This window comes from Amphibalanus amphitrite, unplaced genomic scaffold, assembly GCF_019059575.1.
Source record: "Amphibalanus amphitrite isolate SeventyFive unplaced genomic scaffold, NRLGWU_Aamphi_draft 001412F_arrow, whole genome shotgun sequence".
Taxonomy (NCBI): domain Eukaryota; kingdom Metazoa; phylum Arthropoda; class Thecostraca; order Balanomorpha; family Balanidae; genus Amphibalanus; species Amphibalanus amphitrite.
The window spans coordinates 114,409-139,238 of record NW_024882905.1 but is presented as its reverse complement, the minus strand read 5'-3'; the positions used below and the strand labels follow the sequence as shown (position 1 = coordinate 139,238).

Here is a 24,830-nt window from a genome sequence, read left to right as displayed (position 1 = left end):
AAAAAAAAATGGAGAAGAGTTGTGGTTTGACACATTGATAGCGTGGGTGGATTCGAAACAGATAATGTATTGCATTTATTTTTATGTTGGTGCACACTGCACAGCCACACTGAATGGCTCTGAACAGAAGCCATAAGATGCCGTGATAGATACGTAATCTGCCGGCTGCCCTCTGCGCTTCTGCTCTTACAATACCGTATCGACCAAACATTAATACGCTTACTATGTCATATTTTCATCAGTGCTATTGATGCGGATGCCTATTACCTTGCCGCTGAATAGGTGCTCCCGTAGCGTGCCGGGCTCCTGGCACTCAGTCGGCCGGCGGCAGCCGCGCGGGCCGGATCGGTCGGTGGCAGCGGCCGTGTGTCAGGTGTGCTAACACGGGACAGCGACTACCACATTCGACTGATCTCCATACGCATTCGAGCGTGTGTTTCTTCATGTGAAAGAGTGAATAGTTGTGTTGAACAAACCACATTGCTAAATCTCTCATCATCCTGGTGAAAAAGCACGCTTTTGCACTCGTTTTGATACGTCGATTTACGTGGAAACATTTACTAGCCCGTACTTGATCTCAAACAGCAAGAACATTATCTATGCAGCGTTTTTTCTTTCTTTATGCTCTTGATAATGCCAGCGACCAATGAGAATGAAGGAGGCTACCGGGAATGTTTGTAAAGCAGAAAACCGACGCACTGAAAAATATTGCGTGGGAAGGGAGTCGTTTGTGATTTTGGCTGATCCAGAGATCTGTGTTGCTGTGGATTTGAGATTTTATTGTCTGAGGCCGTTAGAACACTTTCCCTTCATAGGCGCAATGCTGGATATCTTTCGGGGGCTCAAGAGTTTTATCAAAGTCAGCCATGTTAAAACGGACGCTACAGTGTTTCGGATACACTACTCGGTGACCGTGTTAATTTTGATATCGTTTTCACTTTTGGTGACCACGCGACAGTATGTCGGAAATCCAATCAACTGCATACACTCCAAGGACATTCCTGAAGATGTGGTCAACACTTTTTGCTGGATTCATACAACATACCATGTTCCGTCTGCGTTCAACCTCAAAGTTGGCAAAACGCCAGGAGACCTGGGCGAGATCGTGTACCCAGGTATCGGCAAGCCAAAAGATCCAGACGACGTGAGGTACATCAAGTATTACCAGTGGGTCTGCTTCTGCTTGTTCTTTCAAGTAAGTATACTTAATTTTTACTTAATAACTGTGACGATCGAGGTCCCTGCTAGCCTGTCCGTGTCGGCTGGTCGTGATCCTCAGCTCAGCGTATTCCATGACTTTAATTGTGCAGGTGCTGGATCAGCTGGAATGTCACTTTTCCAAGATGCTAGACAGTATGAAAGATCGATAAACGTTTAGTAGGCGTGTCACAGCTCATTAGTCATTCAGGTAATGCCAATGCAGTGGCGCCTGGCGGCATATCATTTCACACGAGGCCGGGTGGAGGAAGGGGGGCCGGGGGGGGGGGGGGTTTGAACGAGCTGATCGAAACGACCAAGGCTATGAAACGACTACCAAAGTCTGCTGATTGCGGATTGGGCTGGGTCGTTTTCCTCTTTGTTGGCTGCTGAACTTGGGAGGTGGGGGGAGGGGGGTTCTGACACATATAATTATGCATTGATCGGAATAGGTATTCGCTACCTATCTATGTGCCGATGTTGAATGTAAAGCAAAGGGACATGGGTCGTTTTCCAATGTTTTTCTACTCTCCCGATTTCGACTCTGGAGGCTTCAGTTAAGGGATGCATCGCAAAATCCCATGAGGGGATTGGCTGGGATGCTTTTACCTATGGCACCGCACGACGTGCCATGACCTGAAACTATGAATTTTATCTCTAAATGTCACGTGATGACCTAAGATCAATGAAGTGTCAGATAAAAAACGCTTATACAGCAGTTCCTGATTAGGTAATAGGTATGCAACTATATAGTCTTAGATACGAATAGGAATAATGGCGATCCGCAGCACATCATTCGACAGTTCATAGACCGTAGTACATAACTTTCCTGTAAACCGCTGGCGACTATGAAACCTCAATTGATCTGGGCAGCGTGAAATGGTAACAAACCGACGCATGTGCTTGAAGCCCAAACCCGGACTCAGCAGTCACCCCAGATTTAGAATGGCTCTCATCGGCTTGAAACTCGCACATGAAAGAGCCCTTGTGTTGGGAAGGCCTGGCTCAAACCATTCGGCGACACCTTTGTTTGACATAAAGAGGTCAACAAAGAGCACGGCCCATTTGCCAGGAGAGTTGCTACGGTCTGTGGGCCATCGAATGATGTCCCTCGCCATTCCCTTTCTTGAATCGCACTTTTTCCTGCTCGAATATTGGAAAAAATCAAGGGTTTTTTATCGTCTTACTCCACTTATTCCTTACTTGTTATTCGACTTATTACTGGACCGCTGATTCCAGGCCCCGCTCGACCTGTCCCTGGCCCGGGAGCTCCACTGTGTGGGCTACTTCTTTGGTTTGTTGGGAGCTCTTTCGGCCTAAGGTCAATGCAGAGCTATGGGATATTTGGATAGGGCGTAGACACTCACCTGTGCGGGACACTGGCAGTGATACGCGGAGGTGAGACCGTCCCGGTAGGACCGGATTGCCCCATTGGGACAGTCCGCCCGCGTACCAAACGGTCACCCCGGAGAGGATTGTAACGAGTCCTGGTGTGGGACCCGACCCCACCGCGCCGGTTGTCAGGTGGGGTGACCGCCAGCCCGGACAGGGGGAGTGTTAGGGGGATGCGGATGGGTTTATCCTGAGGATTGAGGATAGCGAGCTGCGATGGTGGGTGATCGGTCACAATCTGCTCACTGCTGTGCAAATTAAGGGGCCGTAGCTATTGTTGACTGCTCTAGGTAGGTCAAACGGCTGGAAGTGCCGCCGAAGGGTTTGGGCCACTTATTTCCTGCCACAAGCGTTCTTCTGCGTGCGGGTTTTATGAATATCCGAGATGCCCCATATCCGAATCTGGGCTGAATCCGGGCTGAATATGGCTGTCTTTACCGTTGTTGGTAAAATTCTAGTGTTTATTAGAATGCTGTAGGTTACCTCATGAAATTCGGTAGTGGGAACCTGAACCAAATTGCTTCGCTTCGGCGGTCATTGCTCGCCGAACGTGTACATAGGGATGGGATGGGATGGCAGTGGCGCCAGTGGCAGTGGTCAGTGGCCATCCGGTAACCAGGAGTTTCAAGATCAAGTGGTAGACGTCAACAGTGATACCTCAGGATGATGAACTGACGCCAAGCGACAAATACAAAGTGGAGACGTCGACGTTGACGCAAATCTCATCTCCCAGGTTCTCTCCTAACTTTCATATTCGTAAATACCTAAGATGATAATTGATACGGGTCGTCTAAATCAAGTCGCATGACATTAATGCTGGAACTAAGGCCCTTTTCTGGTCCTGGTCGGGTCCAAAAGATTTCGTCGTCCTTTCCAAACTTGTACTTCAGCAGCTGAAAGTTAAAAAAATCATCTTTTGTGATAAAAATTGTTATTATTACACCTAAAATGCGCAGTAACAGCATTCTAAGTCACATATATAATCACTAATCAGTTAGTACATTCAATAAGCAAAACATATGATGGTACGGTTGGTTCTTCTAAAAGCTGGACGGCTCTCCAGACAGATTTTATTCTCCGGGACCAGAATCGAAAACGACAATTCCAACATTGCTAAGTCCCATGGCGCTCGATGGTCGCCCGTTGAAGAGTGCAGGTGCTTAACAGAGAGTCGGACGGGGAAGGGGGATTCGTGCTGTCCGTTGACCACATCAGAACCTTGTGCTGAACCCTCTCAACGCGTGCGATAAGTTTTTGCTGATTAAGCCCAGGTAGCCAATCAGCTCAAACATAACTAAACACTGCTGAGAAGGTGACAATTATTCATTTTTTTTATAAAACAAATGGTACAGTCTTTTGAAGTAGACTGACCTGTCTGTTAAGAATGTCTCTGTGATTTGCACCCTATCTACCATTGATCAATGCTCTCTGATAACTTACGTGGACGATCATCGCCCATGCTTATGTAGCTCATTGTTTGTATGCCTTGGCAATGCTTCACACGAAATCTAAACAGTTGTGCCCCGTGCGGAGCCGATTCATTAATTTCGCGTCAGCCGTTCGCGCATCGTCTAACTGTCACAGCTTGTTAGAGACTCTGTGCAAATGTTTGTTTCCTTTCGGAAGCAGGCTCAAATGTAAACAATTCGTTTTTCACATCATTGACAGTTTACGTTTGATAGAATGGTGAAGTTGTGATTGATTCGGTCCGTTCAACAAACATTGCACCTGTGCCGGATGGCTCGTCGCGTCTGGCTGGGAATCCGCTCCTATTTCTAACTCTTGTTTGGGACGGAGTGTTCCAGTGGCGGTGCATCCCCTCAGCTCTGTGTTACCGGTGAATGCTCGGTGACGTGGCCTGTACCTCCCGACAGGCGATCCTGTTCTACATCCCGCGATGGCTCTGGAAGAACTGGGAAGGCGGGAAGATCCACTCTCTGCTTCTCGACATGGACATTGGCCTCGTGGCAGACGTAGAAAAGAAACAAAAGAAGAAGATGCTTCTCGACTACCTGCACATCAACCTGTGCCATCACAACTGGTGGTTTTACAAGTACTTCTTCTGTGAGCTGCTCGCCCTGGCAAATGTCGTAGGTGAGTACGCTGCCAACTGCCCGAGTGCGGAGTATCTTTCATCAATCGGCGATGTTCGTTGTCCAATTTTTAATTATACAAGTTTTATTTGAGACAAAACAGGCGTAATTGCGAGATTAATTATCTTTCCTCAATTTATTTAGTTGGAGTCAATTATGAGCTAAAACATTTACAATATATTTTTTTAGTCGCTATAGTTACATTTATGATTTAATGCTTGTTTTTACCAATGCTGCAATGCTTAGTCAGAAATCAAAGCTGCTTGTCAAAAACGCATTCTCTCCTCTTCGACTTGTTGGGGCATGCATCTGAAAAGTAAGATACCTTCCCACTAGTGCCCAATTTTAAGATAAATCTTCTCTCTATGACGTAAGGAATGGTGCAGTTATTGGTTATGTGCCACGAGCCTGGCTATAATGCTGACCAGCTTGTGCGTGCTAAGAGTTCGATTCGGCTCATCCTAATATGCCCCGACCGCAGTCTTGTCGCCCCATTTCGTGCCACCCTTTGGTGATCGCCGTTCCCAAGACCGTGGACCGGAGGATGTCTGGCGGCGTTTTATTTCTCACGCGATGTGACGCCTTTTGCCGCGGTTTGGGCCTCCAATCAGCGCTGTCGGCGCTCCCCATTAGTAGATGATTATCCAGGCCGGGGCTCGTTCCCCGCAGTTGACGGAGCACGCCCGAGCCGTGTATAGGAATCGACCGTTCGATATGTGCTGACTGGCCTGATGAGTGATGAGTAATGAAGGCTTGGTAAAATGGCCGAGTGCTCGGCGAGTGCTCGGCCAGCTTTTTGTTGACTGAGATTCTGAAAAGGCACGCAGTGTTTTTGTTGAAAGGGAGCTGGCAGCCCGTTATCTGATGTGGAGCCCTTTGTCGTGGTGGTGTCCGCTCTATGCAGCGATCTGACCCCATACGAGGGTGTCGGCGGTGTCATCGGGTCGCCGTCTTGAGACGCCACTCGCAGGTCGAGACTCCTTTTGTCAGTGGGACTCCTTTTAAATCTGTGCCCGGACGTGCATTCAGGCCATGGCGATACCGAATTGATATGTTGATGGGTAGGTATAATGTTCTAGAAACACTTGAGTCGGGGTGTCCATAAGAAAGTCCATAATGACTTAAAAAGGGCGGTATGAGAGAGTGGAATATGAAGAGTTTAAATGTTGCCGTTACAATGCTTTTGCCCTCTAATGCCTTCTAATGTATCGTTTCGTTCGGATGTGCGGTTTCCACGGGTTTGTGTGTATTTCCAACACGGTGGATAAAATCATTAATGTGAACATTAACCCGCGCCGGGCCGGGGGGGGGGGGTGTTTGAACACCCCCCCCCCCCTGCGGTTTTTCGCAGATATCGCGCCGCCGTTTTTTGCACACTTGTTCGTGCATCTTTTCCACACATGTTGTGAAGATTTCAGACCCAGGTCGCCTTAGGTCAGGTCACCAGGTCACGCCAAGTGACCTCCCCTGATAAAAAAAAATAAGAATGCTCGTCATAGCTACACCAATTGATCGATTGCCTTGAAACTTTCAGCGATTGATAAGAGCAACATTATCTATAAAATTTATGTCTCGGAATTTTGATATCAGTGACCTAAGGTCAGGTCAATTTGCGGCCTCTCCATATATTTAGGTATAAGTCAAGGGGAGAAAATTGAAAAGCGTCTCTTTTGCAAGAGCACTATTCTAGACACTCTCAAACATCGAGATGTAGGTAAAATTGACACACTGAGCCGGAAAATGGCAACTGTGACCCCTCGTTATGTCCCCGATGTCATCTCAGGTCACGAACATAATCTAACAGTTTTTCGCTAATAACTTCTGATAGAGGCGTGCTAGAGCGCTGAAAACGACGCCTTAGATGTGTTCGGCTCGACGTTGCGGATCGACTGATATGCAACATGACCTTATCCGGTCAGCTCATGACCTTGACCTGAGGTCAAATTTTCAAGTTGACATTTCAAGGTCAAATTATAGGTCATTCGACGCGTCTCGACGAGAGGAACACGATGGTGGCAAAAGTAATGTCATGGCTCTTTTGAGTCAAAAGCTATTGCCGAAAAAAAACGTTTTTGGTAAAACGGCTATTTTTGGAGTTTTTGCCCTCTGGAGGCTAAACCGTTGACCTGAGTCAAATCTGAGAACATAACTTAGAAAGGTCTGTAAAAGGGCTATCGAATGCGCTTTCCGCGGCGCTGTAGCTCTATCGGTTCCCGAGATAGCCGTTGGCAGTTTCCAAAATGTTGAAATAGTCAACATTTTACCTTTGGTGACCTCTGGTGACCTGACCTTTCACTTGACCCAAAAAATGACCGAAGTGTTTTCGTCCTTATTTTGGACGTTCTTTCGATTGCCGCTACGTGGCCCAGGAGCCGAGTTAGAAGGGGGGGGGGTGTTCAGACTCCCGCCCGGCCCGGCGCGGAATCTCAGAGCACCGGCCCGGCGCGGGTTAAAACAATCACATAAACATTTAATTATTGGGAAAGGACTGAAACATGCATTCCAAATTAAAAGGAGAGTGATTGTTGTCATTGGGTGCTATTTTGTAAAGACTGACATGTGTTCACTTTTCCGGCACTGAACTACTGGCGGCTTGCTTGAGTGGCTTCTAATGCTTCCAGTGAGTTATTTGAAAGCCACTCACATTGTTTCCGGTGATCTTTTGCTTCTAATCTTCGCCTTGAAAATGCATTCATCAACCTGAGTCAAATCGCAGCATTCCATAATAAATCATGTTTTACATAACTGGAGCTGTAACGGTTACAAAATTCAGTCGACACACTTACTACAGCTGCTGCAGGTTCGGTCAATTTAGTTGCTCTCAGGAACACGTACCTACTGTGTTCTAGATAATGGAATTGGCCCGCTAACAGTAGCCAGCTAGTTGAGTGGTACCCAGCGGGGAATAAGGTCAGGGGAAATATGAATCACTTGGCTTCAAATACGGTTTCAACGTCTCAGAAAGTGATTTGCTGAAAATTGCACAGCACAGAGTCGCTAAGCCTCCGGATTCATATTTCTATTGGATTGAAATCACAGGATTGTTGGATCAATCAATTCCTTCCGAGCGGCAGTCTGCTGGGCGCCACCAGCGGGCGGCCCGGCTGGTGGGACGGACTGGGACGGCCGGGCCGGTGCCGTGTGCCGCTGTGGCACTGTGTGTCCTGTGTCGTGTGTCGCGGTGCGCCATTCATACAGTGCCTGAAGTGGGTCGGGCCTTGTGCTGGCCATCGACCGGCCACACTATAAATACGGAAGGGGCCGCCGACCGGCACCGGCGGCCGCTAATGGCCACAGTGCGCCGCCGATGTCGTTTACGCACGCCCGAGTGGCCCCACGGGCACTGCCGGTGTCAAATGCCCGCCGCGCGCCCATCGGCGGTCCGTGTGCGGCGCGGTACGATGCTATCGCCGAACGGCGGCTGTCCGGGCCGGGATTTAGCGGTTAATCGAGTACACCTGGTTTTGGTGGGCTCATAATGCGTCCCCTGGAGTGCTAACTACAGCCCGTCCCGACAGGAAACGAGAAAATTGCTGAGGAAATGACTTGTATCTCTTGTATGCCAAGCAGGTGCGCAGCCCTTACATGCGCACATAAACGTTCGTTAATTACAGTTACATATCCAACATGCTGCGTGTAAAGAAGCTGACGATGGGCCCGCGGAACTAGCAGCATCCCATTTACGGCTGGTGGCTGATACTTTGTATGTCATACAGGGTGACACAAAAAAAACGGTCATCACCAAATTTCGAATAACTTCGGAAGTTTTATTCAGATCATCACCAAACTTCGGCCACTTAAGGTCACACCTATGTAGCATACATCCACCAAGTTTCAGGTCTTCACTACGAATACTTTTAGTACAGTGTGTGTTTTACTGACGCTCCACAATGTGCTCCAGGTGAGCGCCACGGCGCTGCAGGGCGTAGGCACACTTGCATCCGGCGGGCAAAGTTGTCGATAACCCGATGGCTGTGCATTTTACAGAGTGCAATGGCCTCTGGAGACAGTGCTCAGGGAGTGTGCTACCCCTGAAACGTTATTCTTATCGGGTTATCGGCAACTTTGCCCGCCAGATGCAGGTGTGCCTACGCCCTGCAGCGCCGGGGCGCTCACCTGGAGCACATTGTGGAGCGTCCGTAAAACACACACTGTACTAAAAGTATTCGTAGTGAAGACTTGAAACTTGGTGGATGTCTGCTACATAGGTGTGACCTAAAGTGGCTGAAGTTTGGTGATGATCTGAATAAAACTTCCGAAGTTATTCGAATTTTGGTGATGACCGTTTTTTTTTGTGTCACCCTGTATTTTGCAGACTGTCTCAGAGCGCTGTCAATACTGTTGCAGACGTTCTTCAACTTGACTCAGTGGACTGTATAACTGTGTGTGTGTTGACGTCTCGCATCATTTGGTGTGGCGACCGGGGCCTGACAGGATATAGGTTGATATGGTAATGAGGTGAAATTGGGAATTTATAATATCAGAAGTGGATGCTATATGAATGAATATAATTTTGGATCAAGGTTTAAGAGCACTCTTTTCAGAGCGACAAAGGAACCCTCTTTACAGAGAGCATGTTAAGACCTAAAAGGGTATGCAGAGCCCTCTTTTCAGAGAGACAAAGGAACCCTCTTTACAGAGAGCATGTTAAGACCTAAAAGGGTATGCAGAGCCCTCTTTTCAGAGAGACAAAGGAACCCTCTTTACAGAGAGCATGGTAAGACCTAAATATAGAGCCCTCTTTACAGAGAGACAAAGGAACCCTCTTTTCAGAGAGCAAGAGGTATTAGGAAAATAAGGAATCAGATAGGAACGATAAGTAGACCCGGTCACCGTGAAATAGAAGACTGTGCGAACTGACTGTGTGCCACTCTCCCCGTGCTCTTATCCGCCGCTGCACTCCACTCTTCACCATTCACAAACACAAGATTCTTCCGAACTGGTGAGTATTGCAGATGGCGAATAGGCGATGACAACACAGTATCACTGACAAGAAGAGTCGGCCAGAGAGAGCGAGGCAGTGCTCTCTCGGCGCCGAAAAGTAAAGAAGTGAGAGCGAGGGTTGCTCCCGCCTCGTTTATATACTGGGTCGGGAGGACACAGATGGCGACGGAAGTAATGAAATAACAAAGAAGCTACACACTACACAGCGTCCTGGTAACCCTACCACGCGGTCGGCACATGTCGGCATAACGGCTCCGGCCCGCCGGGGACACAGTTCCACGTGCGACGCCACACCAGCCCACCCCCTCCCCCCGGGTCAGTCCCTCCGGTAACAGCGCATCCTTTCATACAACTGCAGCTGTAGAACACGGTCGCAGGGAGAGAGAAGCGTCCCGTCACCCGATCACTGCCATAAACTCTCTCGAGGACGGCCCATCTGCCGGCGGCATGGCAGGGGGATGGGGGCGGCGGCGGCGTGGAGCGGCGCCGGCCGGGATCACGAGTCGGCCCGGCCCGGCAGCTACGATCAGAGCCGAAATGAGCCGCAACACCAACTACCTAGTGCAGTTTGTCGGCAACATCACTCCCCCCTGTGTTTAGATATGCATTCTAAACACACACACTAAGGAGACGACAAACGTTCCGGCACATCCACTAACTGCATCTCATCACACCGCCGTCGCTGCTCTACGGCGACAGCGGCAGTAGTGCGCTCCTTGAAGACGTTCCGGCTGGCCGCCGCCCTTCACTACGCTGGCCAGGATGTTTGACTTCACCTCCTCCATGTCGTCCGTCAGCGGTGGCGGTGGCGCTTGCGCCGGCCAGTTCTCTTCATCGTCGCTCAGGAACGCTGGGCCGCTCAGCCACCGGCTCTCGGACGTGATTTCGGATGCAGACAGTCCCCTCGAGCAGTCATCGGCCGGGTTCATCTTTTCTGGGACGTGCCGCCTGGTGCCGCTGTAGGTTCTCTTTCCAGACGACTCCTGAGGTTTCCTCCGCTGCAAACGTCGGCGCACCCAGGCGGAGGCCAGATCGCTGGTCGAAGTGCCTTCCAGAACTTCGTGCCGGCTGCTCCTCCATTTAGTCAGTTTGAATCCCCCATCAGAGAGGGCTCGGATTGCTCCTTGCTTCAGATGCTTGGCGGTATCCACATCTGCGTCATACAGCAATAAATCATCCATGCAGAAGCTTTGCTGGATCTGCTCGGGTTCTCTCGGAGGCGCTGTCCATCCTTCATTCCAGTGCTCTTGGGGCGTTTCTTTGAGGACATAGTTGGCGATGCCTGGTGACGATCGAGCCCCCAGCAAACCGGTCTTATATCGTCCTTGACTTCTGATTGTGCTCTCCTCCAACGGTTTGACCACTCTTTCTCCTTCCTTTGACCTGGGTTTAGTCTGGCAGCGCTCAGTCCCGAAAGGCTCGGTAGACCGCCCTTCATTGACAGCAGCAGACCGCTCGTCCTCCTGTTCCGTCAGCAGCAGCTTCGTGGACATGACTTGGCGCAAGCTACTGTGAACGATGGCCGAGACCGATCCTGTCAGTGCCCATCCGAGATCGGTCTTCACTGCTACTGGCTGATTCGGGCGTCCGACACGCGTCTCTCTTTGCAGGACCGCTTCTAAGACGTTCGCTCCGATAAGTAGTTCCACTTGCCCACCGTCGTACTGTGGGAACTCAAGTCCGTGAAGGTGTTCACATCCCTTGAGCTGGCTTCCTTTCACCACAGGGGCAGTCACGTTGAGAGCTGGAACGGACCACACTTCCGGGATTTGGATTTCGCTCTTCCTTCCATCAGGGTCCAGTGCGCTTATGGTCAGTGAGACGCACTGCGAGGGCTTCTGGACGCCACTTCCTTCCACATTTTGAATTCGGAGCTGGCGACGGTGTCCGGTGATCCCCAGGTCGCGCAGAACGTCTTCACGGCAGAGGGATGTTTGCGCCCCGGTATCGAGCAGCGCAAGAACCTCTTTCGAGCCTCTGGTGCCATGGACTTGGACCCGAACTACCTGAAGCAGGGTGTCCGTCTCCTCGTTCAATGAAGCCGCCACGAACGGCGCGCTGTTACTGCCTTCTTCCTTGCGAGGTTTGTCGGGTACCGCTTGTCCTTTGTTGCCATGAAGCAGGGGATGATGCTTGAACTTGCAGCCTTCGATACCGCACCTTCTGGCCACCCTGCACCTTCGGCTCCAGTGCCCTTTTCCGAGACACGAGAAGCACAGTGTCTTAGCGCTCACGATATTTATTCTGGCCTCGGTAGTTTTGGCCTTGAACGTCGGGCAGTCTGGGAGCTTGTGCGTGTCCTCACACACCACGCATGCCCGTCGGGATTCTGGATCTGCCGAAGAAGTGACGCCTGTCGCGAATGCCGACTTTCTTGCCGTCCCACCGTCCCTGGACTTGGCTGCTTCTGTCCTGTCGTTTGTGACAAACTGGCTGCCAGAGTGGCTAAGGACATCGACTTCTATCTTCAACCATGAGCTAAACGCCTCCAGAGTGGGTCGCACTGGCCGGAGCCTATGCACTTCTCGGCCCCACTCTCGACAAAGCTCGACTGGTAGCTTCTCCACCACTCTTCTCAAGTTTTCGCTGCTCGCTAGGTCGCTTGAGTAGCCCAGATTACGAAGAACTGTCACCGTGTTGTGGACGACTGAGTAGAATTGCTCCATGGCTGGGAGATCCATGAGGGATGGCGGGGTGCAGGTGAAGACCTTCCGCAGGTGGGCCTGTATGATGTCTTCCTCTCTGCCGAAGCGTTCCTGCAAGGTCTTGAGAGCCTCCTGGTAGAGTTCCCCGTCGAAGAGCATGCCATTGATTGCTTGAGCAGCTGGTCCTTCTACCGCGTTCTGAAGGTGTGCCATGCGCTCGGAGTCTGACAACGACGGCTGATTGTGCACCAAAGCTTTAAACAGCCCAATCCAGCGTGGCCACTCTTGAGCGCTTCCTCGGAACGTCGGTAGGGTAAGACGTGGGATGCTCTTCACAAACGCCGATTGTTGATGAAACAAAGGCTGTTGCTCAGAGCGAACATCTGTCACCCAGTTAGCGGGATGCTGTTCGTTCTTGCTGCTCGGCAGCTCGGCGTTGTTTGCGGCTGTCTGCTGCTCAGGTTGCAGTGTTCGGCGCTGTTCTTGTGGCGGTGGTCTACGCTGAGGCAGGTCGACCGTTACTGGACCCTCCGCCACATTGCACTCCCTAGGGACCAGAGCGACGTTCTCGCCATCGAAATCGTGCCGTCTCTCCCACTCAAGGTCGCTCTCAGCTGCCTTGCAGAGACGTGCCTTCACAAGCGCTCGTTCAACCTCTTCCTCCATAGCCTTCTCCTCCAGCATGTCCTCTTGCTCCTTCAGCATGTCCTCTTGCTTCCTCAGCATGTCCTCTTGCTCTTTCTTCTGCCTTTCTCGTTCCTTTCTTGCCCTGAGATGCTTCAGCTCGAGGGCCTTCATCTCTGCAGTTATTTCAGCCTCCCTTGCCACTGTTGAGGCCTTTGAGCATTTTGAAGCCCGGGACCCACTGACCTTACTTCCGTCTCGCCGTGGAGCGAGCGACATCGGCTTCCCCTCTGTCTCGGACGCTGAGCAGCCTGAGGACTTCAACTTGATGGCCTCTTTAATCGCCTTGATTGCTGAGGCGTGCCGTGCCGTCAACCGGGCGGCATACTCTTCCGCCTCTTCTAGCTCACCCACTTCATGTACCTTTTCAACATAATCACCATTTATATCCAGGAAGCCTTCCAGGGCCGTGTTCAGGGACTCAAGCCGCTTCCTAAGTTCTTCTTCACTTGCACAGCGATCGATTTGTACCTCAGCCGTGTTACAGGCACGGGTGAGTAGGGCGGCCTTGCGACCACGCTGCAGCTTCAGGGTCTTCAGCTCACCGGTGGCTGTTACTTCCTTCACTCCGCCATCGACTCTGTTCTGCGGCATCGCCATCCCGTTGCTTTCCTCTGTTGAGTCTTGAGGCGTCAGGGCTCCCAACTCTCCAGCAGCACGTCCATTCTCTGCTCCAGCGCCGTCGCCGCTCCGTAGCATCATCTCTCTGTCTTCTCCCTCCTTTGAATCTTCCATTAGTCTTCACTTAGATCCTGCAGGGGGCGAGTTGATACCACTTGACGAACACTGGCGAGGGTTGCTACTGCGGGCTGTGCCTCTGGGCCTCTTCCTCTGACTTCTCACCTCTGGCCGGGATCATCCGGCCCGGAGGACCAGAAAATGTTGCAGACGTTCTTCAACTTGACTCAGTGGACTGTATAACTGTGTGTGTGTTGACGTCTCGCATCATTTGGTGTGGCGACCGGGGCCTGACAGGATATAGGTTGATATGGTAATGAGGTGAAATTGGGAATTTATAATATCAGAAGTGGATGCTATATGAATGAATATAATTTTGGATCAAGGTTTAAGAGCACTCTTTTCAGAGCGACAAAGGAACCCTCTTTACAGAGAGCATGTTAAGACCTAAAAAGGGTATGCAGAGCCCTCTTTTCAGAGAGACAAAGGAACCCTCTTTACAGAGAGCATGTTAAGACCTAAAAGGGTATGCAGAGCCCTCTTTTCAGAGAGACAAAGGAACCCTCTTTACAGAGAGTATGTTAAGACCTAGATATAGAGCCCTCTTTACAGAGAGACAAAGGAACCCTCTTTTCAGAGAGCAAGAGGTATTAGGAAAATAAGGAATCAGATAGGAATGATAAGTAGACCCGGTCACCGTGAAATAGAAGACTGTGCGAACTGTGTGCCACTCTCCCCGTGCTCTTATCCGCCGCTGCACTCCACTCTTCACCATTCACAAACACAAGATTCTTCCGAACTGGTGAGTATTGCAGATGGCGAATAGGCGATGACAACACAGTATCACTGACAAGAAGAGTTGGCCAGAGAGAGCGAGGCAGTGCTCTCTCGGCGCCGAAAAGTAAAGAAGTGAGAGCGAGGGTTGCTCCCGCCTCGTTTATATACTGGGTCGGGAGGACACAGATGGCGACGGAAGTAATGAAATAACAAAGAAGCTACACACTACACAGCGTCCTGGTAACCCTACCACGCGGTCGGCACATGTCGGCATAACGGCTCCGGCCCGCCGGGGACACAGTTCCACGTGCGACGCCACACCAGCCCACCCCCTCCCCCCGGGTCAGTCCCTCCGGTAACAGCGCATCCTTTCATACAACTGCAGCTGTAGAACACGGTCGCAGGGAGAGAGAAGCGTCCCGTCACCCGATCACTGCCATAAACTCTCTCGAGGACGGCCCATCTGCCGGCGGCATGGCAGGGGGATGGGGGCGGCGGCGGCGTGGAGCGGCGCCGGCCGGGATCACGAGTCGGCCCGGCCCGGCAGCTACGATCAGAGCCGAAATGAGCCGCAACACCAACTACCTAGTGCAGTTTGTCGGCAACAAATACGTCACTGAGCTTTTTTTCAACTGGGCACGACCGAGTGCTTTAGATTGCTCGTTTGGTCCGCTCATTTTCAGTGTTGACCCTTCACATCAAAGGTCCGCTGTGAATTTGTCGGAAGTCACTTCTATGTAATTAGTGGTTACTGACGACACTTTTCACTTTCGTCAAGGCTACCGTTTGTGTGAAATGTGCATGCTTATGCGTGGATGCATGTATGATGAATTCAGGCATACGGACCTATGCGCACCTGGATAACAGCTAAAAAGGCGGTTAAGGTCTGATAAGGCGGTCGCTCAAGTACCTATTTGACCTAAAACCGGCTGATGGGCTCCATCGCCGCCCGCCCAGCGCCTAGCCTTCGTTTGAATAATTATTTTTTCTGTGACTAGCATAGGCCCGAATTGGATCGCAAATATGCATCAGCACAGATAGCGCTCAGAGCATTGACGATATGAGGCGATACCCTAACCCCCTTCGTTATATGTATCCAGGCGTGTGGCATTATGTCATTGTGACAAATGGTCACATATATCAAACCATTCTCGTACGCGGGACGGGTTAGCTCGGTAATCGCCTGCGGCCGTGCAGTTACGTCGTGGGCTTGTGTGTGTATAGCGACGGCCAACGGTGCTGTCGCATTGACCCACCACGGCCCCGTGCGTCCCTGGCCCTGGTTCGACGCACGTTGCGATCCGCACCTCCGCCGCGCACCTTCGCCGCCGCGCTGGCGTACCATGAAGGGGACGGCTGGTGTGTAGTCGGTGTAAGAAGATCATCCCTGCTAACTAGCCGCGGCTCCTTCAAGTCGGGGTGGTTTTACGTGTCGGTCTCGGACACCCTCGCTACCTCCACCTACCTCCCCAGTGAACCAGGACCGGTGGCCCCATAAATGAATTTGACGACTTACCTGTCGGAAAACAGCTACGGATTTTTGCATTGTCTTGACTAACCGGGGTAATTATGAGCAGTTATCAGGCAATGTCTTTACTACACTGGCTAGGCGAACAGTGAACAAACACGCAGACGGTCAGCTGGGACCTTGGACTTTCAGCGCATCCATTATTCACGTTGTACTGTCGTAGACGCATAGTGCTGTTGTGGCTACAACAGTGTAGCTTACATTTTCGTGTGTTTGTTTCAGGTCAGATATTTCTGATCGACCGGTTCTTTGACGGGGAGTTTCTGACGCTGGGCCTGGACGTGATCGCCTACGCGGAGCAGGACCCGGAGCTGCGCATCGACCCGCTCGTCCGCGTCTTCCCACGCATGACCAAGTGCATCTTCCGCAAGTACGGGCCGTCGAGCAACATCGAGGTGCTGGACGTGCTCTGCATCCTGCCGCTCAACATCGTCAACGAGAAGCTGTACCTGTTCCTGTGGTTCTGGTTTCTGATCCTGGCCGGCCTGACGCTGCTCAACAGCATGGCGCGCCTGCTGCTCATGGTCAGCCCCAAGCTGCGCGCCGTCTCGCTGCAGATGCGGCTGCGGTTCGTCAGCCGGGACGCCATCAGCGTCATCATCCGCCGGTCGCGTATCGGAGACTGGTTTCTGCTCTACATGCTCGGACAGAACATGGACGCCGTCATCTTCAGCGAGGTGATGTGCGACCTGGCCCGGCGACTGGGTCACAAGGGCAAGGACTACTCGGAGGCCTGAGACAGGAACGGCCGTGCGGGCTCGCAGGCCCCCGCCCGGGTCTGAGCGCCTCATGCCAGGTCAGTACCCATACGGCTGAGCGGGGGGCTCTGTATGAAACGCACCTCGCTCTGCACCTTCGTCAGCAGTGACATCTTGTGAATGCAAAATATTGGGGAAAACGCACTGTAATTAGTATTGACCACCGCGCACTAGCCATTCGGCCGCTTCGTTCGGCTTTTACAGGAGCGGTTGTCTAGTGCGAGTCTCTACATCGCACGGTCGAATAACCAACCGAATGTCTCAGAGTTGTAGGCGCATTCATCGCATATTGTGAAATGATTATTAAGGATTCAACCCTTAACGATATTTACGCAATGACCGAATAAGAACTTTCCGTCTGAGCAGGAGAAAACCCGCAGCCGTTCCGTAATGCAACCTTTATGAGGGTTGCTAACAATTCGAAATGCCATAAGCTTGTGTCGTATGAGGTGAATATTCTTTATTAAGTAAATATTTCAAGTTAAGGCTGTTTTAGAGTCGTCAACCTTTTAAGTTATTGTACTCAAGTTGCAATATTATGAATTGATTTTGCATTTTTACTGATATGTGTACAAGTTATGAGTAGTTTTATATTTCAAACTGTAGTCTGCTTGACTCTCTTCCGTGTGTCACGTAATATTGCACACTGATAATAATTTTAGTTATTCTTTCAAAAATATAATTTCTTGGAATTCAGCCGGTACCAACATGTTCACGGTGAAATATTCTGCTTGAATTAGAATCAGAACTCGCGCGACAAAATCGCATGCGACAGCCGAGTAACCCGGCCGGATGGATAGTGTGCGGTGGCCTCGCTTGGAATGGTTTCAAGAGTACTTGGTAGCAAGATCAGAAGTTCGCTGCGCTGAAAATTATCCACTAATAGGCTAATTAGTTGATGATTTGTACAGTTTATGTAGTGCGACGTTTCTTTGGGCATGATTATCAAAGGTGGGATGAAAATTGACCTCATCTCGTTCCTCCAACAATGTATCAAAATGATGAATTTCATATTATTTTGACCTATGGTATGAGCATCAGTTCAAGTTGCATCCTACTTTTGATATACGTTGAACTCGGACACACTCTGTCCGCATAGGCGGCGGAACGGTGAGGGCACCGGGGCACCGTGCCCCCCTTTGATTTTGGCATTTTAACATTAGCCTTATGGGCGCTGCATGGAAAGAATGGGACCAAAAGTCGGCAGTGCCCCCCCCCCCTTAATTGAAGGTGTTCCGCCGCTACTGTCTGTCCGTCTATTCAACTGGCTTCGGTGACTGCTACCAACTGCGGACCATCCCCGTTGGGCAGGGATGCGGAGCCGTGGAAATTTCAGACGGCTCCGGCTCCGGCTCCGGCTCCGGAGAAAAAAATCGGCTCCGGCTCCGGCTCCGGGTGAAATGTTATGGCGGCTCCGGTTCCGGCTCCGGCTCCGAGTAAAATGGTCCGGCTCCGGCGGCTCCGGCTCCGACTCAGTACATCCCCTATGCAATCAATTAAATACGGGTGGAAGAAAAATTGGATTGGTTATACGCGTTACTCTTTGCCATGACCGGTTCACCGCGTCCCCGCACAAACGCGCCTCGGAGAGAACAGGCAGAACAAAGGACTAGGAAGCGATGGCATTGGAAACGCAGTCGCCGCGAATCGGAGTTCACTGAACCATCGTAAGCTGACACCCGTCTCGGCTGCATTGGGGGGTGGGGTGAGGGTGGGGTGGGAAGAGACGGTGCTGGGAGTCGCAGTCCACTGCACTAGCTTCAAAACAATGGCCGTCACCTGATGACCGGTCCTCATGTTCTGGGCATGTTCTGGGGGATGTAGTAGACGTGGGGGGGGGGGAGGAGCAGACAGGAAGTTGATTGCGTACTGTGGGATACTGGGGATATTCGGCTTTTTTCATTCACTTGATGGCCCATGACGTACTATTGGTCTCAAGATAAGGGCCCAGGCGACCTGTAGTTTTGATGCGGTGAATACCCTTACCCTCGCCACAACTCGGGCCGAGTGCACCCCTTCTCCCAGCCAGCGCCACCCCCACTCGAGTTGTGGCGAGGGTGAGGGTATTCACCGCACCAAAACTACAGGTCGCCTGGGCCCTTATCTTGAGACCAATAGTACCATATGTTTTACTGCCTTGTACTGTCAAACCGAACTAGGTCAATTTTTTTTCCTCTTCAAAAAATAAAAAGGAGCCGGAGTCGCCCCCTTTTTTGGCGGCTCCGGCTCCGGCTCCGGCTCCGGGCTATATTGTTTCACGGCTCCGGGCAAAATATGCCGGCTCCGGCGGCTCCGGCTCCGACTCCGGCTCCGGCTCCGCATCCCTGCCGTTAGGAGTTTATAGTTTTATGGTAAAGAGCGCGGGAGCGACTCAAAACTGGGCAACGCTCTGCCAGCTTATCTACGGGACTTTACGCTCTTTTTTTGTAATTTGTTGGCTTTTCATTTGCCTTATGTTGATAAGCAGGTTTGCGCATTGGAAAATGAGTTGCACAAATCTACTCTACACCTATTGCTTACTACTATTATTTTGGTTAATGGTCACTCATTTCGATCGATCAGAGTAATTGCATTGACCTGGGAACTATGTAGCAACGGCTCTGGCGCCTGACGTGTCCGTTTAATTGTTTGCTATTAGGCTTGACATGCGACTTATGACGCGCCTTGTCATGCGACGGTACGCTGGCCGTTGGCTTCTGTCGTTCACGACGCATGGCCTGGCCGCGGCACCGGCCACCGTCGTGTGACGGGGAAATTATACAGGGGCGTGTATGTACGTCACGCTCCTGTGTCGTGACGTCACGTGCGGTGGCGCCCGTGACGTCACTCTGACGCGGACAGTCGCCACGGGGCGGCGTCATTCACTGGGCGGGCTCACCCGGCACTGCATATCGGCTCCAATTTCTTGGCGCTGCTGTCGATGGATTCACTGGGTGTTTGCGCCCGCCGCCCGTATCTGGTTGATTTCGCCGGCGCTGTGTGCGCAATGATCCATATTTGGGTGGCCTAATCTGAAATCAATCATGTCTGTTTGCGGCTTTATCGAAATGAATTGTGTATCAACTTGAGCCGCGAATCTGTCAAAAGCCGAGCTTTTGGTGACGCAAAGGTTATCGGCGATATTGAGCGCATCGTCCTGAAAATCCATCAAGGCATTGCATGATTTCGAACGAAGTTATCGCGCAGCTTGAAAACAAGACACGTAGGTAATTGTCAAAGAGAATCCTCAGAATGGTGGATCCCAAAAGTTTGGAACTATCACTTTGACCCACTGGACGACACCTTAAAGGGACACTCCCACCTTAACATTAGTTTTGAGTTGAGATAGCCAAATTGGTGGCCATGGCCTGCAAATACCGGTTTGGGCACTCACAACATCGACAAATGCTTTAATTCGGAGATATGGAATTTCAAACTTGCAGTTTTCGGATTCTAAGGGGCTAGTGCATTGGTATGCCCCCTTAGAATTTGTGACGTCAGCGGAGATCTAACGATTTTTAAATTTTTTACTAAAACGTTTGGTAGCACGCGGTGGTATATGCTGCTTTGCGCGCAACAAATGCCGCACTTTCAAATAAAGTCGGTAGGAACAGCGGAGATCCCAAAAAGTAAACAAAAGTAAAAGTCTAATATCTTGAAAACCGGTGAATATTTTTCGATGAAATTTGGTAGATATTCGTTTTCGCTCTTTCTGAACCGAGCGACATCACTTTCGTGCCAATTCATTAACTTTTTTGAAGGTGGGAGGGTCCCTTTAAACAGTTGCCGACCAGATGACACCCATTGTTTGGTCACCCACGTCATAGTCTGCTTCGCGGGTGTGCCGAAATGACCTAAACTCCAAAATCCAAATTTCCGGTGTGCAGGGTGACCAGGGTCATTTTCAACGGCACGTGGCACGTGGTTCTGGACTTTTCCGGCCACTTTGCGACATACCCATGGGTTGCACCGAATGGTGGTTGATCCGCATGGAAGAAAATAGGGGGTCGTTTGGATCGTTTTCGTGCAATCTGCCGCGGAACGCATTTTTTCATCTTCCCCATTGGTTTAACATGGGAATTTTCAAAGTCCCGTGGCACGTGCACCAGATTGTCCGCGGAGGAGAGACCCATACCAGAACGTAGATCACCTGGCCCACTAGAAATCCTGAAAAAATCAGAATTTTTGGAACAGCCGTGTTCTCGAGCATCAAGTTGTACTGATCTCAGGCAGCTTTTGCCAAATTTTCAGGGAACTCAGATTTGTTTTTCAATAGAAAAACAATTCTAAAGAATAGTGTTTTAACTATTGACAACAAACCTTCGGTTATTTTGCAAAGGCTACCGCTCCTATATAATTTCGCCCACTGTTGAATGCCGCAACTGGGTCCAAAAATTTGGTATCGCGTCGCCTTCGCATTGCATTCGAGGGGGCTGGCTCATGAAGTTGATGCAGTTCAGCGGAAATGAATTTATATGAAGTCTAATTTTAAATTTTGCATTTATTTTATTCAAATATTTGTTGTTACCGCACTTCAATAAACGTATGGACTAAAAGGGTGAGCTGAAACTGTGAAAGTAAATGTCAGAACCTGAACTTGGAGAGCGAGTTGGAGAGGAGAGCCTGTTTGTGTCTAGTGTACACCAAGTGTTAGCATCTAACTTCAAATTCAATTCAGTGGCTATGACCCTTAGGGTCTGTTCCAGTCGAACTTCCTAACACCTCTAAACTCCAAGAGCAAGATAAAGGAGGTTGGAGCAGGACCCTCCTTGGCTTTGTAGGGGCTAGAGCTGCCACTGGAACAAGGAAGCAGTCTTGGACGAGTTTAGAGGTGTTAGGAAGTGCGACTGGAACAGACCCTTAGTCTCAGTATCCCCTTCTTGCTTTACCGGACGTATTTAACTCTTCATTTGACTAATCCAATTATATGATCGCTTGTCATTGGGCTCGCCGTATTTTCGGCCCCAATCTGTGCGGCGCGTTGCGTGCCTTCTGCTCAGCGTCGCAGCTATGAGCTGTCGCTTAGCCGCGGCTAATTCGCATTGAGCACCTTGGATAAATGGTGCTGAGACACGCGATTTCAGTGTAGGTACTACGCGCGAAAAATTGGCGCCCGCCGAGCCAGCGATTTCAGGTTGACGGCACGGGTTTGTGTTGAACATTGTGGACATTTTAATAGGGGATAGTATAATACCTACCCATCCGGGGTCGCAATATGAAGGTCTGTGGTTATCGTTCCAAAAACCAGCTTTAAGGTTTTTACAGCAATGTCCTGACGTAAATTATCGTGACAGGTTTTCTAAATTTTGGTGCTCGTCACCCATCATGATTTCTAAATTTTGGTGCTCGTCACCCATCCTCGTCCTCTCCGTGGCCGAGTGGATAAATGCGCCGGAATTCGACGCTTAGCCGGAAGTGAGAGCCCGGTTCAAGCCCCGGTGCGGGCGGCCACATTTAGCTCCTACGTGTAATGGCGTGCGTGTCTGTGGCAGGGGCCGCACAGAAGCCAGGTAACGTGAGTGAGCGGAGGGGACCGTGTCCAGTCGTGAGGGCACGTAAAACGTTCGGACAAAATTCTGCCATACAACTGGAATTGCGCGATCGGGTGGTGGGGTCAGGGTCAGCACAACAAGCTATGTGCGGGCTCTGATTCCTCAAATCCGCCCATTCAGCCATTCGGACTAAATTTATTTAAAAAAAAAAAAATGATAGGAAGCGGGGTATATACGTGCCGAAGCAGGTTGATTTTCAGTCATTTTTGTCAGTCTTTTTTTTTTGCCCATTCACACTAGCCCATGGCATTTAAATAACTATATTCCCGATCTTCGGCTCGGTTATTTCTTGTGCATCGTCGATCTGCGCGCTTTTTCGTACCACCTGCCTATCATATACATACATATGTATAAGAGTTCCGCCTGAGCTGCGGCGGCGGCTCTGTAGCGTTTGCCTACTTTGTTGGTTTATTTCTTTTTTCTTGTCGTGCTGAGAATTGGGGAGGGGATGTTTAAACATCCCTTCTCCACGCTCTAACTCGCCGCCGTAGCCACTTACTGAGGAACGAAAAGCCTACAGGCGTGTGTTGTTACGTGTTCGTCATTCATTTTTGTTTGCACCTCATTCCATTGAAACGTTTTCAGCCAGGAGCCGCATTTCAGGACCTCTCATGACTTTACGCAACCTCAATTGTCAGGTTACATTATGTAGGCTCATTCTCACTATCGCTGATCGCTTTACGCTCTAACCCTTTTAGTGACAGGCTCCTGGCTACATTATTTGCAGCCATTGTTCATTTTAATTCTTTTCTTTATCTGATTTGATTGCATCTTTGGTGATGTGGAAAATTGCGAGTATAAGCAACATACAAAATTAAACCCTTCTCCCCATAAAACAACGGTGTTGTTTGTCGTCCTTCGCTTGATTCTCAAAAATAGTTAGGATAAGGAGGTTTCGAACGACAAACATTCTTCTTGGGCACAGGTTAACTCAGTCACGTCATCTCGAAAGGCTCAATTAGAAAAACTCCCGCGTAAACCTGGAAAATGCTTACCGAAGTGTCACTGGCGAACTAGGACTGTTCAAAGCCGCGGCTAAGGTATTATTATCAGCATTCTGTCGTGCTGTTAAATCTTTTACTATATACGTTGTTGTGTCGTCCTTAATCATCATGCTCATCTGTCATTTCATTTCCTTGCAATTTTTTACTTTAACTAATGCGAGTCTTGTCCCCTTTGGGGCTGGGTGGCCTGTCCTCTGGACGAGCTCAACCCCGGTGACTCACTAGGGTGCCTGCCCAGACCAATGTCTTCCCCTATATCCATCATCCTCCCGGCTCTGAAATGGTCTCATTTGGACCGAAAGGGCCTAACCCAACAAAACAAATAAAAACAAAAACAAATTGTCCCCTTACAAAGGTAGGCATGTACATACATACGTACATGCGTACATACCTACATGCTGTAGCCTGTAGGTGATACTGGGCACATTAGACCGGTACGATGGCGCTCCTTTCTCACGTGCGCTCATTTCCCCGCCCTGACCGGATGTGTCAAGTAATTGATGTCCCTCATTATCGGGTGTCCAGGGGCCGCGGAGGACGCGGGCGGGTCAAGGCTGCCTCCACCCTACCCAGTACCCACGCCTTCATCAAATAGGCAGCAGGCCTCTACCGGCGGCGGCGGCGCGGCGCCCTCCCCTGCACGCATGTTTCACCCGAGTCTCCCGGGCGACCCGCGGCAGTTAGCGGCGCCGGGTAAATACGCCGCCGGCGGCCAAACGGCCCCCGCGCCCGCCCGGCAGCCATCCGCCGCCCGTCGGCTGCGGCTCGGCGGGTTTGTGGCCGCAGCGCCGTGAGCCGTCGGCGGACCCCCCCCCCCCCCTTGCTGTCGGCGGTGTCTGACGGTGCCCCGTCGTGTGTGGCCGGCAGGACGCGGCCCGGTCCTGGTGCACGTGCCGTTCCCGTCACCGCCGTCGGCCGACTCCGTCTCGGCGTCACACTGGTGCCCGCGCAGCTGCCGAACAGGGTCGATGATCGACCAACCCGCCGGCGCCGGCGGCACAGCGGCCGTCCAGGCATCCGGCCGGCATACCCGCGTGCGGTCAGCCCCCAGAAGTCGCAGTTTATTTTGCCTGCTTTGTGTGTCTGAATCGGTTTCAGTTGCGAGGACAGACGTGCTCTTTGTCTTTCCGGTGGGCGCGGGCGGCCTCTGCCGCCTGTGCAATCCGAGGAGCCGATTCGTGCCTTCGTCTGCGTCGGCCTGCGTTGCGTGGTGATTGATTGCGTAATGCTTCAATTGGGCAGTGCATATGTGTTGGTAGAGTTGAGTTGCTCTTATTGTGGCCGATTGCCGAGCTGTAGGAGCGTTTTAGATGAGCTTCTCTTCTCGAAGAGACTAAGCGTGTCGCTAGTCACGAAAAGTAGACATCGTAAGGGTATCTCCATCATTACATCTGCACTTGTGCTTAAATGAATACAATTGAGGTTTGAACGCTGCTACATTTGCATGTAAATGAAGATATTATGTAGCGGCTAGAAGTGTTATGATACCGCCAGACGTTTCAGAGCTGTGCGGTGCGGTAGTGTGTCATTGATCTAAGCTTTTGGAGTTTCTTGTTTTACTTTCAAGAATAAAGGACAAGATCGCGTTCGTGATGCCAA

The 24,830-nt window shown here is 50.8% G+C and overlaps 1 protein-coding gene across 1 annotated transcript; it reads left to right on the top strand.

The window, feature by feature from the left end:
* Positions 1-315: 315 nt before the first annotated feature.
* On the top strand, positions 316-24,830 carry LOC122372877 (innexin shaking-B-like). Its single transcript, XM_043350532.1, has 4 exons — positions 316-1,195; positions 4,464-4,683; positions 16,161-16,734; positions 24,099-24,830. The coding sequence occupies exons 1-3, from the start codon at positions 647-649 to the stop codon at positions 16,673-16,675; spliced, it is 1,284 nt and encodes a 427-aa protein (XP_043206467.1). The 5' UTR covers positions 316-646; the 3' UTR covers positions 16,676-16,734; positions 24,099-24,830.

What these genes read in the sequence shown, in the direction of transcription:
- LOC122372877 (XM_043350532.1), top strand. Translation starts at nt 647, where the DNA reads ATGAGAATGAAGGAGGCTACCGGGAATGTTTGTAAAGCAGAAAACCGA. An exon ending in GCTTCTGCTTGTTCTTTCAA is followed by an intron (nt 1,196 to 4,463) that starts GTAAGTATACTT and finishes ACCTCCCGACAG; the next exon opens with GCGATCCTGTTCTACATCCC. An exon ending in CGCCCTGGCAAATGTCGTAG is followed by an intron (nt 4,684 to 16,160) that starts GTGAGTACGCTG and finishes TGTTTGTTTCAG; the next exon opens with GTCAGATATTTCTGATCGAC.